The 16,317-nt window shown below is 41.1% G+C and overlaps 1 protein-coding gene across 3 annotated transcripts in view; it reads left to right on the top strand.

Annotated features, from left to right (window-relative positions):
* Positions 1 to 14,920, top strand: part of lmtk2 (lemur tyrosine kinase 2) — a 32,063-nt gene extending 17,143 nt beyond the window's left edge. For 2 of the 3 annotated variants that reach the window (XM_026165128.2, XM_080300332.1), the window contains 8 exons: positions 2,937 to 3,067; positions 5,585 to 5,669; positions 6,238 to 6,359; positions 8,397 to 8,546; positions 8,683 to 11,716; positions 11,801 to 11,933; positions 12,011 to 12,262; positions 12,697 to 14,920. In XM_026165128.2, the coding sequence (XP_026020913.2) occupies positions 2,937 to 3,067; positions 5,585 to 5,669; positions 6,238 to 6,359; positions 8,397 to 8,546; positions 8,683 to 11,716; positions 11,801 to 11,933; positions 12,011 to 12,262; positions 12,697 to 12,725 (3,936 nt within the window). In that variant the 3' untranslated portion in view covers positions 12,726 to 14,920. Of the gene's footprint in view, positions 1 to 2,936; positions 3,068 to 5,584; positions 5,670 to 6,237; positions 6,360 to 8,396; positions 8,547 to 8,682; positions 11,717 to 11,800; positions 11,934 to 12,010; positions 12,267 to 12,696 lie in introns of all 3 variants that reach the window. The other variant, XM_080300331.1, reaches the window with a different exon arrangement.
* The last annotated feature ends 1,397 nt before the right edge of the window (positions 14,921 to 16,317 follow it).

Genomic DNA, 16,317 nt, shown 5'->3' with positions numbered 1-16,317 from the left:
TAGCGGCTGTTGAGTGCAGTAAACTAAGCTCTTTCTAAAGAAACCTATGGGTGCACGCTGATGAATGCAAAAAGCCAAGAGTGCTGTCTAAAAATATAAACCACCCTGTCATTTCTGTTTGATTTATTTAGCAGGACAAATCTTGACTTTGACTTTGAAGTTTTCTCCAACACAACTTCAAAGTTGATATATTTTATATATTATATATTATATATTTTAATGTTTATATAATTTTTTTTATTTTAATGTTAGTAATGTTAGGCCTGTCTGTAAATGTAGAGTTTGTACCCAGGTAAGGCGTAAGGTAACACTGCTTGGAGCAACTTTCTCCTTGCTTCCCAGTTCTCTGACATGTCCCTCAGTGTCCCGTTCAACTTATCTTGCCAGGGATTGCGTAACCTCACTAGACTGGGGTATTGTCAGCTGCCCAGACCTGGCAGATGACCTGGCATTGTGGTTTTTCCCAGCCAACTCTCGTAATGGCTCTGACAGGACATGGAAGTGAGTCAAGGTGAATGACTTATTATGAATGCGTGCAAGCTATTAGGGAGGATGGCATGATGAAGAGCAAGTCCTGTTTGTTGAAGGCGATAATGTGTGAGGGTAGCACGACTGAGTGATGTGTATGCTCACTATCCCTTGCTAGATAAAAGTTTTGAGGCCTTTATCCAAGTACGGTTCGGGTCTCGTCTTATCAGTGTGATAAGCAAGATGAGCAAAATAAGCTGCTGACACTTGCTTCATAAAGAAACAAGTGTCGAAGTGCTTGTGTTGCATGTAAAGTAAGGGATGACTTGCTGATGGCGTCTTCCTACTTGAGGCCGTGTCAATCATCTGCTACATGTCGAAACATGAAATGTGACACTGCAGCTGCCCAGCGGACAAGGTGAATCCCAAAAAGCCAATGTACTGTGACGTTCCCTCTGGCAGGCTTTTGATTGATGGCGGTTTTTATGTTTTGTATCACCCATGCCAGTAATCCTGACTGAAAGCATTTTAGACATCAAAATACATCCAGCAACTGGTACATGGGCTGCAGAATGTCACATTCTGTAGTGTTAGTGAAAGCTTCAACTGTGTAGATTTTCTGCCTAGTGATTGGCCAAGATGTTTGTTGAGACTTTTCTAGTTCAAGGTCTCAGACAAGTGGCAGTTCTTCTTTTTAGATTTCAGAATTCACCTTTGTCCTTTTTTAACTGTTACAGCAGCAATCGCTGTGATTGCTTTTTCTCTTTGTAATACTGTAAAGAAGTTACACCATCACCCTGTGAGCAAGGTTATGTTGTTGTTGCCCATTCTCACAACTGCTTTTATTGAAAATCAATTATTTTTTAAACTTGAACCGATTTAACAAAGGTGCCTATCCTTGGCCTGCTGTGGTTCTAATATCCAGTCGCAGAATTCAGCAGTAGAAAGCACTTAAAATAGCTTTTTTCTTTTCCCCACCACTGTTAACTTGATCGTGTGATTACTGAGTTAGGCACGAATCTGTGTTGGAACCTTTACATATCCTTGTTATAAACAGGCCAGACACCAGACTTAATTGTTTTGGCCTTTCACGGTGAATGTCATTTCATTAACAGCGCTGGATCCCCATGAACCCAAACCTAATCACCTGCTTCACATAAAGATAGGCACGCAGTATCACTTACCATATATTGAATATAGCTCTTCAGTGAACACCCCTTCTCAGAGCTATGTGTCTGTCTGTGTCTGTCTCTGTCTGTGTGTGTGTGTGTATGTGTATGTGTTTGTGTGGAATAAGCAAACAAATAGTGCTTACGTAAGACGACTGATCTAAGCTGCTTGCACTGAAATGGCTCAAGGAAAAGTAAACCCTTTGTAAACACACACCCAGACTTGCATGCTCAGTAAATGCATGGGATTTCACATTTTTATTAAAGCATTATTAGCATTATCATTGGATTCTAAATACACTAGCATTATTTTTAAAAGAAACATTTGTTTAATCTACATCAATTCCCCTGACAGTTTGATTTGTCAGAATCACTACTTCATGACTTTTTGCTGTGAAACTTAATGAGAACTGAGTAAACTAACAATCCTTGGTCTTTACTAAAATTCTATAACAATACAGTTCAAAAATAAGAAAATTGCAGATTGCCCCTTGTGAATGGTTGAAGGTTAATTGTTTTGTTTTTTTTGCCTGACTTGTCTTCGCTTTTAAAACTTTCAGTTATCGGCAGTTATAAATACCAATAGATTGGGAAGTGGCTAAAATTAGCCACTAAGATTGTCCTGGCAATAAATTAGTCAGGCTCTAATCATGCTGTTGCTCTTTGATGGCCACCTTTGCTAAAAGATGTTTGTAACAGGGTTCATTCAGAAAAACCTTTGCTCACATAGTTCATCATCTAGTTAATGGTTAGCAAAGCTCTAGTATACAGTGCAGTATTTAGTTGCTGAACAGTCTGAAAAGTTTTGGTTAAAGTGTTCACAGCAACTCCCTGTTGACTGTGTTTTGAAACTGCACTCATCTGAGATCCAGCTCCATCACAGAGACCCCTGCAGGACTGTCACTCTGATAACTTACAGCATTTTGTGTCCTCTATCAAGTTCATGTCTGTGTTTATTGTTTAGAGGGGACTTCAGTCTGAACCCCATCAGGCAAATTTATTTCGCTGGTCTGAACTGGATTCTTTTGTACCCATATACCTGTGACACAGCAATACTCATTAAACCGCCTTACCCTTATTTATTTTTCTCACATGTCAGCAGTGAGAAGTGCTGAGAAGTCAGGAAGAAGAAGGGGACTTTGCTGCCCCTGTGTGGCGATGTCTCCACATTGCATTTAATTATTGCCACTTGATAAATTCTTCCCATTGCTAGAATACATACGAGGTTCTGCTGCATTTGTTGAATGTTTATTCCTGATACTAATGAGCGAATGTGTTTATCTGTGTGTGCCTCTGCAGGGGGATTTGCGGGGCTATCTTTCTCAGCAGGACTGGATGTTCAGAAATGCTGAGTTGCTGCAGCTGCAGAGGATGGCCTGTGAAATTGCTGCTGGTGTCACTCACCTTCACAAACACAACTTCCTGCACAGGTAGCACTTCAGAGCTGCAACACTTTTAGCTACCTCTCAGTTTTGATCCACTAAGCTAAACGTTGTGCTTTTCCTTCCACTCAATACAGCTGGTGTTTCGGGAAATGCTTTTCTGTCTAGTGGTCACTGACAACTAGACAGAAAAGATTGTATTGACTGTATAATCAAATTGTGTGCTCCAGTTGTATTTTAATGTTAAAAAAGATAAGTAGAAATGTTGGTGATTTTTATTTAATGAATGTACTTGACTAACATGTTTATTCTGAAATCCCAATATACTAAAATCACACCAAGTATGTGCTCTTATTCGTTTTAATGTTTGTCCTATAGATACATTTTACTAGGTGCGTACCACCAAGTATCTCTTGGCGAGTACTTAGTCATTAGCATTCCATAATATTATTATAAAGACAAGGGTAAACTAATAGTTTTACTTTTGTGCTGACTGCCCAGCCACTCTAAGGAGTACCAGTGGTGTCCAAAAATGGTGTGCACAGCAGAGAAGGCTGCGTTTCATTTTCACCCCAGTCTGTACTGGACATCTGGCTGCCAGCCAGCAGGGGGGTACAAGGGGTGTTGGGAACTTGGGGAACATACGATGCTCAGCTCATCAGCTCTATTTTGCCTGCTCAGAATAAGCTCAGGGGGTTCCAATTACACAGCTCCCATGCATTGCCACAGTGTCAGCTGTCCGCTGCCAAAGGGATATGATGATTCTGCTTTTTGCGTGTAAGTGGATAGCCTCATATTGGGCGTTGTGTTTTAATCCTTGTTACTACTCAACTAGAGTTCTACAAGCCTGTTCTCATGTGAACTAATTTATTCTGCAATCGTAAAAATGTTTCTGTGGCACTTTTAACCACAGAATATAAATTAAAAAAAAAAAAAAGTACCACCAACTGAACAACACTGCACACAGACACATGCTGGCAGAAATGACAGAGAGGATGGTTATGTAGCAATACCATGTGCTGTACACGCCGTATCCAAAGCTGAAACCTCAGCTTCGTAATGCAAGGGTGAAATTGGACCCGTTGCAGTACAGTATGTAATTTATTCTGTGTGCCATGAATAGATTCCCAATAGGAAGACGTGGACAGGGGTGTTTAAGCCATTATAAGACATTTTTGTGCTTTTTCATTAGGGTTTACCAGGATTTTGATTGTATTATTCTACTACAAAAGTGTTAATGTGTTAATGATTGTGTTAATGTTTAATAAGATCACCTTTTCATAATATAAAAGAGGAAAAATGTAATCGAATCCAGTGCCAAATCACAGGAGTGATCATCTTAAAATGCTTTATATTGTATAGTAAGGTAGGTAGGGTTTCTATCTAACAGCTTGCACTGTTTATTTTCCTGTAATCCGCGGCGTGTTATGCTATGTTTTCCTCCTGTGTTAGTCGAAGCATCCTAAAGGATCAAATACCCTTTGCCTGAACAGTTACAGTGCTATCTTTGACTGCAGGTTTTATTTGCTGCTGCATTTACATTGTATCTGATATTTTGGGGGTTTTTTTGAGAGTGGGGAGCAAAGTTATTTTCATGCATTTTCTATAAAAGATCTTTGTCAGTTGTTCTTGGACTCTGCATTTATTGACTAGATTAGGTTACTAGATTATATTATTCTTTCTGTGTTAACAATGACAGTTCAATACAAAGACATATTAGTTATGTTGCTTTTTCTGCTGGCAACCATGATACCAAATTGCGCAAGTGTCTGTATGGATGGTAAGGTATGGAAGCGATCACTGCTGTGGCATGCATTAACCTTGTAGGGTTAAGATATTGGACTTGCTTCCTCACTGCTGTGTTACTGTATGTTGGGCTGTCAGCCAGCAGCAGAGGACAGGGGACAGGAGAGTTTAAAATACAGCTCCATTTATCTTACAGGGGTTTCAGTGGGTCTGACAGTAGCTGGGCCATGTGCATGCAAGAATACTTGTGTCAGCAGGGTTTGTCATTGGGTGGGTAAAAAGGCCTTGGAGCTTGTGGACAGGGAATGCTGCAGGGCTAGAGGGAAACCAAAGCCTGCCTCTTCAGTCAGTGTGAATGAACTACCATATGGCTTTTTAATGAGCAGACTGAGTCTCAAGAGCTTGTGACGCCCTCCCCTGGCAGACTAACAAAAAGTCTGCACAGTGGTTCCCTCCAGAAATCATATCCTGCTGTTGGATGCACAGTCAGGAATAGTCCCCACAGCTTGTTGCAGTGTGAAAGACAGAAAAAATAAGAAAGACCCTGTTCTAATTTCCTCTAAATGTTTTAAGTGTTTTGTGATCCTTGCCAAACTTTCCTCACTTGATTCTTGTTGATTGTTTTGCACACTCCTTTTTTATACTTCTAAATGGTAATGCCAGCATAGGCTAAACAAAACCGAATAAGCTAAATAATTTCATTAGTGATGGCCTCGGTCTTTCTTCCAAATCTGTGAATGCTGTAGCAGTTGTGAATTTGTCTTGAATGTCTTCACCACTCAAAATGTAATGCTCATGTCTGTGTTTATGCTCCTGTAGTGATCTAGCACTGAGGAACTGCTACCTGACTGCAGACCTCACAGTCAAAGTGGGAGACTATGGCATTGGACCCTGCAGATATAAAGTAAGGAGAAACCTTAAGTGAGATGCATAAAAGTGTTAAAAGTGCAAAGAATAAAGCATTATATGAATGGATGAATACGCATGAAGTGATTTGAGTAGTTAGTAAGTAGGCAAGCACTGTTTAAATGCAAGTCAGTTTTATTTATGTTTAAGTCTGGCCATGTTTTTTGGCTGAATTCAGTGCTTGTGCAACCAGTTGCAAATGAACAGACTGAAAATAAACAGACTTTATCAGAGGCTGTACATGTTTCCTTTGATCAACGATATATTTCACTGAAGAATTAATACTGTCCTCTCATATAACATGACATGCTGCATATGTGAGGAAGCTCTGTCTGCTGCATTCCTTTAATACTGCTGATCTGTCAGTTTGGCTGTCTGAATTTAATACTCATGATATAAGGTCACCCACTAGATCTATTTCTGTAAAGAAAGAGGGAGGCAGTGCAAGAGTGAACCACCTCAATGAGAGCTAATAAACGTTTTATTTAGGTCATATTTCTGCAGTATTTCTTGGAAAAAATTTTAAAAATTGTGTAACAGATTGTTTTTAAATTGTGCTACCATAGGAAGATTACATCATCACAGAGGATGATGTGTATGCACCCCTTCGTTGGTTGGCCCCTGAGCTGGTAGGCGAGCGCCATGGTGGCGTAATTACTATGGAACAGACCAAGCCGAGCAATGTGTGGTATGTACCAGATTTCAGCCCTGCACTGACACTAGAGGGCATTTCAAAAACTGACTCACACATCCAGGCTCACTTGCTGTCATTAGAGAACAGAAACTGTATTAATGTGTTATAACAGGTATTCTAAGTAGAGCCAAATCCACAATAGCTCAAATATACATACATGTAATTGGAACATGATTTATTTTTGGAATACAACAAAGTAAAGTATCATAGTAAATGATTACTTACAGTTTTGCTAATGTTCAGCAGATTAAAACAACAATCCTGACAGTTCACCAACTGTACATCTCTCCTCACAGTATTCTTTTTGAGCCCCTCCATGACTTCACAGTTACTACTGCCTGTTTTAGTCAGGACAATCTTACAAATGACTTGTAATTATATTTTAGTTATATTTAGTAGTTATATAAGTTATATTTTCTTTATTGAATAAAGGTTACATTAAAAACTAAGTCTATTATGGGTGGCTGTAGCTCAGGTGGCAGAGCAGGTCAGCCACTAATCAGAAGGTCGGTGGTTCGATCCCAGGCTGCCTCCTGACTGCATGCCAAATATCCTTGGGCAAGATACTAACCCCGTGTTTGCCTACTGGTGGTGGTCAGAGGGCCCGGTGGCGCCAGTGTCCGGCAGCCTCACCTCTGTCAGTGCGCCCCAGGGCAGCTTTGGCTACAATGTAGCTTGCCATCGCCGGTGTGTGAATGTGTGTGTGAATGGGTGAATGACTGAATGTAGTGTGAAGCGCTTTGGGGTCCTTAGGGACTAGAAAAGCGCTATACAAATGCAGGCCATTTACCATTTACCATATTATCCAAGTACCTAATTTGCCACTGAATACAACTATGTTGACATTCTAAACGTTTCCTGAGGTAAAGAGAAAGTTAGTATTTATTATGTAATCCCACAGCTACACTGAATCTACAGCAAATACAATTTCCAACCACTTTATTAGGTACTATTTAAGGCAGTTATCTAATCAGCCAATCACATGGCAACAGCACAATGCATTTAGTCATGTAGACATGGTCAAGACAACTTGTTGTTTCATCAAGTTCAAACCGAGCATCAGAATCGGGAAGAAAGTGACCTTGAACATGTTCGTTGGTCCCAGATGTCCTGCTCTGAGTATTTTGGAAACTGCTGATTTTCCCACACAGTCTTCTCAAGTGTTTACAGAGAATGTTCTAAAAAAAAGAGAAAATATTGGAAGGCAACAATAATTTAAATAACCACTCATGACAACAGAGGTATTCAGTTGAGCCTTTCGGAATACACAACACATTGAACTTTGAAGCAGGACTACAGCGGCACAAGACCACACTGCATGAATCTGGTGTAAATGTCTCTGCATCCATCCTGGCTTGTATCAAAGATCAAGGTGGTGTAATGGTGTCAACGATATTTTTGGAATACTTTGTGTGCCAACCAAGTATTGTTTAAAGGCTGCAGCCTACCTCAGTATTGTTGTTGATCATCTCCATCCGTTTTGCATCATGGATGTGCAGCCGACAAATCTGCATGGTAGCATCACACAGTTCTGAGGGCAAAAGGGGGTCAAACCAGGTACTAGCAAGTGTCTGGTGAATGTATGGATCGTGTGTAGCAGAACATATCTTTTACTCTGGACACATAAGCAGTGCACGTTTTGTGTAGGGATTTGTGAAGCACAGTCCAAACATGATAAGCTTTCACTGTGAGATTAAGTTGTCTTTAGCTACTTTAGCAACTCAACACAGCGCTACAAAATCTATTTACCAATTTTGTGTGAAACTGGTAAATAACTACCTATAGACAACAGTTGACTGTGTAAAGTTACTGAAGTTACATTGTCTGGTACCTTACTGACAAAAATAATGCTGATGCTGGTATATGTAATAAAATACAAGCACTTTATGATCCATTTCTGTGTAAACTTGGCTGTGTTGTGGAGTCATATAGAAAATTCATCTAGTTTCAAAGCAGATACCTGTGGCACATATGCATTGCTTATCCTTCTAGTACAACTTTTTTTTTTTTTTAATCCTCAATTGTCCGTAGGGCATTGGGGGTCACATTATGGGAGCTCTTTGAGAATGCTGCTCAGCCGTACCCACATCTGTCTGACCGAGAAGTTCTCAACCATGTGATCAAGGAGCAGCAAGTCAAGCTGTTCAAGCCACAACTGGAACTTCCCTACTCTGATAGATGGTGAGTCCCCGGAAGATGGCTATTTAAGCAGCTTGCATTAAAATTGTTAAATTTAAAACTAATGACATTGCTAAAATTATTAGGCTGTTAGCAATATAAAGTGTCTAATTTTTTTTATTTTTTTCTGTAACTGTAGGTATGAAATTTTGCAGTTCTGTTGGCTGTCTCCAGACAAGCGGGCCACAGCAGAGGAAGTACACCGTCTCCTCATCTATCTGCGTATGCAAGGCCAGAAGGACATAGAAGAAGATTTCGAGCAACGCTGGGATGCACTGAAGCCTAACCCCACTATGCGGCAGACCACTGTTAGCCATTCCTCCTTCCCAATCTTGGAACAGTTTGCTGATGATGCCCTGAGACAAGAAATAGATGAAATTCTGACTGTGACTGAAACAAGCAAAGGTCTCAGCTTTGAGTATGTTTGGGAAGCGGCTAAGCATGACCACTATGATGGTAACCATGGACGTTCAGGCGTAGACACAACACTAAACTACCACAGCATGTTCTTTCCTGTTTCCAGTGAAGATATTCAGGCTCATTTCCCTGATCCTTCAACTAGCGCAGCAGGAGGAGAAAGTGGGAACACTCCAGGATTTCCTGGGATCTTACCGGTGTTTGATGCTCAAAAGCCATCTAATGGGAATGAATATTATATCCAACTAGAAGAGCAAGGGGAGAGCACTGTTGGGGAGGACGGGAATAGAGAACCAGATATGGGCTTTGGTTCAAGCGGGCAAGATTTTGTTGTGCTCCAAGATGTGCGGCTAGATGAGTCAAGCACAGATGCTGACTTTTTCCACCAAAGTATTGACTCAAAGGATTCATATTTACCAGACAGCCACATCTGGTCGTCTCTTGAAAATGACAGTCCGTACCACACCAACATTTTTACAGAAGACGGGTCAAAACAAGAAGACTCGCCTTCCTGGAGGCAGAATTTTATGGAGCTTCCAGACCGCAGCGGAAACCCTTTCCTTGAAGGGGGAACTTTAGAGGGTGAAGCAGTGAATAGAGATGGAAGCTATGGGGATGCTTTTTTAGGGGAACCCACTAAGGTGGTGAATTCTGTGGAAGCAAAGGATGAAAACATGAATGGAAAAAGTCTTTTGAGTACTGAAAAACTAGCAGATAATTTTATGTTTCTTAAAGATCAAACCCTAATGAAGGAGGGTGCTAGTTTCTTAAGCCCACAACCAAATTTTCTTTTACCTGGTTTAGCCCACGAACCAGAGGAAGCATTCAAAATGAATTCTTGGGATAAGCTTGACTCGTTAGGCAGCTTAAACACAGCAGACACTTATTTTAAATCGGCAGCAAGTAGCACATCCTCAAGACACGAACTTCTAGACTCTCCAAGTAACAGTTTGGGGGAGTTTTGTCAGTCTCTAGAAAATGAGACACTGGTGCCTTCCATTACAGTGGTCACAGAAGATGACACAAGCAACCAGCTGCCAGCTAGAAATAGTTCTTCCACAGAAGACCTTGGTCTGTTGCAATCCTCAAACAGAGGTGTAGACTCTGGTTTTGATTCTACCTCAGAGAGGTTTGAGGTTCTCATCAGTCACACTGATGACCACACCACTGCAATATCTGACAGTGCCAATACAGATTCTTTGTGCACAGATGCCAAAATTCCCAGCCTTGAAGATGACCTTGGAACCTCAAAGGATGACACTCAGCCCATAGAAAGTAAAATGCCTGAACCCCTGCCAGCTCAAGTATTACCTTCAGATAATGGACACAGTGAAGACCTAACAAGTAATGATTTGTTGAGCGAGTTAATTGAGGATGCAGATATACAAATGGAAACCACTCTGTCTGATCATGAAGAATCATTTATGGATACCAATGGGCATCCTCATGATAGAGCTTCTCTTCTGGTGTCGGGTCCATCTTTGGACCAGATCAGCCAGGACAGTTTATTGGAAGACAGTATGTCCACCACTGTTCCAACTGTAGAGAACTTTGCTGAAACACCAGACTCATTAGACTCATTTGACATACACAGGCTTGGAGAGCAAGGAGATGAACTGAATGCTCAAATTGCTCAACACAAACTCCAACCTCCATACAGGATATCAGATAGTGGTTATGAGACTGAGAACCTGGAGTCTCCTGAGTGGAACTCTCAGCCAAATGTCCAAGATTCCTCTCCTGTAAAAAATGGCTTGAGTGTTACCAAAGAAGAAGAGGAGACAGAAGAGCTCACAACTGCGGCAAATCTGGTTCCGCCGAAAATCATAATCTCCGAAGTAGAGGGTGTGCTAGATACTCGCAGTGAAGATCCCAGTGAGGAAGATCAGCCAGATAATGAAGGTCCTGCTGAGGAACCAATTATGGGAAGTAATTACAGAGACTCTGCATACTTTTCTGACAATGAATCAGAACCTGAAAAGAAGTCTGAAGAAATAACTGCAGGTGGTTCTGTTGAAGACACGTGGCTGAGGAACTCCACTGATGAGGTTCCCGAGGCTTCTGGAGCTCCTGCACTGGAGGCTTACAAGGAAAAAGATATTGACTCTTTATTTTCTCTACCTGCTGAATCACAAGCCAAGGATGTTAAGGAGATGGGTTCAGTAGCAGATTCAGGTATCACAGAAAATGGTGAAAACCAGGTGGTCGAGTCTACCAGCAGCTCCAATGAAGATGGAATTAAACCAGAGGTTTTCAAGGACACTGCATTTACTGATCACCTGGACCCCTCTGAAGGCCCAGAAACCTCAATACTTCCTTCTATTGCCCCAGCTAAGCCAGCAACAGAGAGTGTAGTTCACGCTAAACTCACCAGAACCGACACCAGTGATGGTCATAAAATAAAGGAGCCGGATGTGGAGGGGCGTTACCTGGGGAGGCGGGATGGGTCGGGCTTAGATGGGCAAGAAGATGGCGTAGATGCAGACGAGGAGGACGAGAACAGCGACGACTCGGATGACGACATGCGCGCGTACCAGCTGCACAGCTCTAGCTCAGAAAGCGAGGATGAAACCGTGCACCCGGTGCCAGTTGTTATCTCGGACGACAGCAGGGCGAAGAACCTGAAGAGCTTGTTAAAACCCACATCTCTGAACATCGGAGCATCATCTTTCACGTTTCCTGCAAGGTTTGGTGCGGATAACTCCAAAAGAGCCGTGTCTTTCTTTGATGATGTCACTGTCTACCTGTTTGACCAGGTAAAATTTTAGTCTGTGATCTTCATTTTCTTAGTTTGCGGGGGCAACTGGTAATATGTGTTAACTGAATTAAATCTTATTTAGGAGACGCCCACCAAGGAACTGGGTGACCACTCCTTGGATTCAAACAGTCGGGTACCACAGTTCAGCAGTTCCACGCCTGCTGCCAGCTACCTGAACCGCTTTGCCAACTCTGAGAGCTCAACAGATGAAGAAGGTAATGCCACAAGTCAGCAATAAAAGCCTCTATTTGCACAAAGCATATGTCTTGATTCACTGACTAAATCTTTACAGGTGGTGGTTTTGAGTGGGATGATGACTTCTCCTCACCCGCACCCGCCTTCCTGTCCAAGACGGGTAAAGACACGGTATCCAAGGCAAGGTCCTCATCTGCAGCGTCGTTTTCCTCTCCGGCCCCTGCAGTGGGGTCCATGCTAGATACCAGCTGGACCGGCTCTTCAAGCTACTCCCGTTTTTCCATCTCACCGGCCAGCATTGCCAGCTTTTCCCTTACCCATCTTACCGACTCTGATATTGAACAAGGAGGCAAGTAGAGCAGGCCAAACTGGTATACAGTCTTGAATGGATAGCTCAGTATTTTAGGAAGAAAATGTCCATGTCTGTGCAGTAAATACAAAACTTTAATGAAACCTTCCTCACTCAAACCTGAGTCTTCTCCTGATCTTTCACATATTAGACCCATTTGTAAACCACTACACTGTACAGCTACAGTGTGCCATGTGTATGCATCAAATTCACAAACTTAGGAGGTGTGCATTCTTACTGAGCCCAGCTATTCTTGAATTGCAGTCTTGGTTCTAAGTTAAGCTAATTTTATTATATGTATGCAAGTGTCTGAATATATTAAGATTATGTTTAATTTGATGTCCACCACTGTCATCAGAGTTTACATGAACAATAAAATGGTTGTGTTTTCAGGGGTTTTACCAGATGACTAAACTTGTCTTTGTTCACACCAGGAAGCAGCGAGGACGGGGAGAAAGACTAGGGTGCTAAATGAAGGGACCGTTTATCTTCACACTACTGTGGAATGAAGCTACTCTCGCTCTTTTTTTTATTTTTTATTTTTTTTGGGAGAACAGCCGAATAAGGACAACAGACGACGCAGTTTGTGGGGACAAACTGCAGATGCTTCTCTCAGGCAGAACTATTCTCAGCGGCGTGGCCATGAGAACAAAAGGTTGTAAACGGACATTAGGCAAATAAGACGGACGAGGCCCAGTCCCAGTCTGAGCCACATCACCTCTCCAGCTCCATCTGTGTGTGTGCGTGCGTGTTTGTATGATTTTTAGTTCAGTGCAATTAAAATGTTTTGGGGAGGGAAAACAAACTAACTGACGTAGCTTCTAAATGTTTGCTTTAATGCCTCATCATGCGCATTCCAGGTGTTTGGCTGCTTCTTTTTGTTGTGTGTAAGTGCACTCCTTTTCTAGGGTTTTTGCTTCACCAAAAAAAAAAAAAAAAAATTATTTAATTAAAGAAAATCAACCCACTGGGCTGGTAAACGTATCACTACAGCCAAACAAGAATAAGCTCTTTGATTTCACACACACCTAAAACTGACAGCTTAATTTGTTCACTTTGCTCCTTCATGTCATGTGATTATTTCCGTGATTGCCTTTTATTTTAAAAACTTCCTGTTAAGTTTAATCACAGTCTCCTTTTTGGAGAGGAAGCCATGTGTGTTGTCTTTCTGTAGCAGCATTTGAATTAACGGGTTGTAACTGCTGTAGGTGCAATCCATGCATAGGATGACTGGAACACTACACTACAGAGGCGACACACTGTATTGTCCTTTATGTTTTAAAGGAACATGTATAGTAAGCGTAGTCGAAGTTTGGAGAAATGTCGGTAAGAATTGTGGGATTGTCATATCAGTCGTTAAAGAGGCGACCCAGCTGTAAGACAGTTGTGATGAATAACTTAAAACAAGTTGTTGTTGCTTTTCTTTTGTAAAGCTTTATTTTATCCGTGCGAATGTGCAGGAAGTCGCTTTGATGGTTGTCTCGATTACTTTGTCACTGGGTCTCATTCCAGTGCCTGATGACGCTGAAAGACAAAGAGGCTGCACCCCTCGATTGATGATCGCTACAAAAAGTTTAGTGGTATGATGTTTAAAAAAAAAAAAGAAGCTATTTTTAAATGTAAGGATGAAGAAAATGTCATGAGCTGTTTGTAATCAAATGTGCAATGAATTTCATAAATTGGTTTGAATCAGAGTTTGTAGGACAAGCTGACGAGCGTGTGCAGGGACTTTAAGCTTTCACAGCAACTTACTACTAGAACAACGACAACAACGACAAGAAACTCAATGCTGCTGCTTTTATAAACCCGAGCGTTGTGGGCGGAGTTGTTTGCCTTTTTCTTTTTTCAGCTTTGTGTCAAACTTCACTATTTCAGATTGCATTTCCATCTTAAATGACCCTTTCTGTTCAGCTTCTGCCTCTGAGTCTTATCATTTGCGGGGCCGTACGTACAGGGATGTGCATTCGTCGCGATCACTTTCTGTATAGAAGCGCAATGCAAATGGTTATAGATGAAGACAGACCTTTCCTCACATTTTTATGTACAGCTTTAAAATCTCTTATTTGAAACTGTAGGGTATACAGTTAAGGCTTTCCTTTCCTTTCCTTGAATATTTTGTCGCTGATGATGAGATGAGAAGCTGTACTTCACCCGTAATAGCTACATGTCCGTCTCACCTGCCCCATACAGACGACACTGTATCCCAGACAATGTTATCCTCTGTTTAAAAACCAGCAGCCTGTGCTTCAGTTAAACTTGAACATCTATTTAAGGAAATCTTCTTTTATTTCACTACAGTATACATTTGCTTAATCTTGCACATTTGAGAAATGTAACTTAATGTTGAACTGTACTGATGTGTATATAAATGTTAATTTTTCTTTTTGTCTGTAAATGATGGGAAATTATGTAATTGAGTTCTAGGTATGAGGTTTCATTTTGTAACTTAAACTGAGTTGAATCAGAGGAACATATCACAGTCATCAGCTACAAGCAGTTAAATTAAGACAAACAAGCAGACGTGAAGTCATTCTGTCCTTTAAACTTGTAGAATTAAAAAAAAATATTTTTACTTCATATTGATCATGCTTAGTGTGATTAAAATGTTTATAATTACACTGTTTAATATGAAAATAAATGCAAATGACTTCTAATAAAGGTTTGTGGCTCGTTCTGTTTTCAGTTGATAATCATGCAGGAGATTAACACGTTTAATTGGACTGAACACGAGTTGGTGTATGAGGCTCAGGGCAGGCTGCACGGGTAATCTTAAGGCCTCGAGTAGGTTAAGATGTCAAAATGCACAGTGCCACATTTGGCAAAAACTAAACAAAGCAAATCAGCAAAAATACCTCATCCCTGCTGTTGGTGTACAGGACCTGTCACCAACTCCACCATGAACTCCCCTGTATGCCAAAGTGCTCTAGAGACGAATGCAAGCAGTCTGTTTGTTGGCTAAAGCTCGGTCCATGTAACAGATCAATGATCTCAGGGGTGGCAGAATGACCTAGTCAGCTTTTCAACATGAGCAACGAATGATCGCAAACATCACTTAAACTGAAGCAACGCTGTAAAGAAGAGTGGGGTGAAAATTCCTCCACAGCAATGTGAGAGAGACTGATAGTCACTTATTGTTGCTAAAGCTGGTTCTAGAAGCTACTAAATCCTTCAGTGTACTTAAAGGGTTTTTTTTTTTTACAGGACTGAATACAGAACTGTGAAACAAGTTTCAGGGAACTTAGAAATGTGTTGTGAGAGTGGCTGTGTAGTATAATATAATGTTAATGTTAATGTTCATTGTGTAAGCACAGGTGTAAACTGTAAAGCTGAAAATATCAACTATCCGATTATGACCTTCCATGTTATTCAGTGCAGAAAAAAGCAGGATTTCCCACTGCAGCGAGTGCCACTCCCTTCAAGAACCAGAACAGTTCTGCTTTCCATGACCGTTTAATCAAGCTGTCAGTTGAGGATTTATTTTTCTCAAACTACAGACGGATCAGTGTTCTTGCTGCACAGGGTTTAGAGCCAGCCCCAGTTTAAGCTGGGGGATGAAGAAGTAATACACACTGCTGTATTACATTTTCAACATCCCACGTTGAGTAGCCTTTTGAAGTTTAGAGCAAAAATACTTTTGTGTGTGTGTGCGCATCTATTTTGGGATTATAGACTAAAAAATTCTTTCAAATATACTCAGTTCAGAGCAGATTAAAATGGCCTATATGTGACAAAGGTCTTTTTTTAAAATGCAGGAACATCCTGTGATCAGTGCTGGAAGGTCAGGGATTTGTGCTGCTGCTGAAACATCCACCAATCAAAACTGCAGATTGTGTCTCGGATGTTTGAGATTCACTGCAGTGTGATACGTCTGCAGGACTTCACAGCAGACAGCTTTTGCCTTTAATCACTCATTTTAACATTTGTGATTGTCTAATGAAATTTTTTTTTTCACAGCTCGTTTCAGCACTTGTGTAACTTTACAAATATATGGCGGGTTAACCTATATGCACATACAGAGGGAGGAATTCAGGAAACATCCTGTGCACACCTCTGTA

Source organism: Astatotilapia calliptera, chromosome 4 (genome assembly GCF_964374335.1).
Source record: "Astatotilapia calliptera chromosome 4, fAstCal68.1, whole genome shotgun sequence".
NCBI classification, from domain to species: Eukaryota; Metazoa; Chordata; class Actinopteri; order Cichliformes; family Cichlidae; genus Astatotilapia; species Astatotilapia calliptera.
This window is presented reverse-complemented; position numbering and strand designations above follow the sequence as displayed.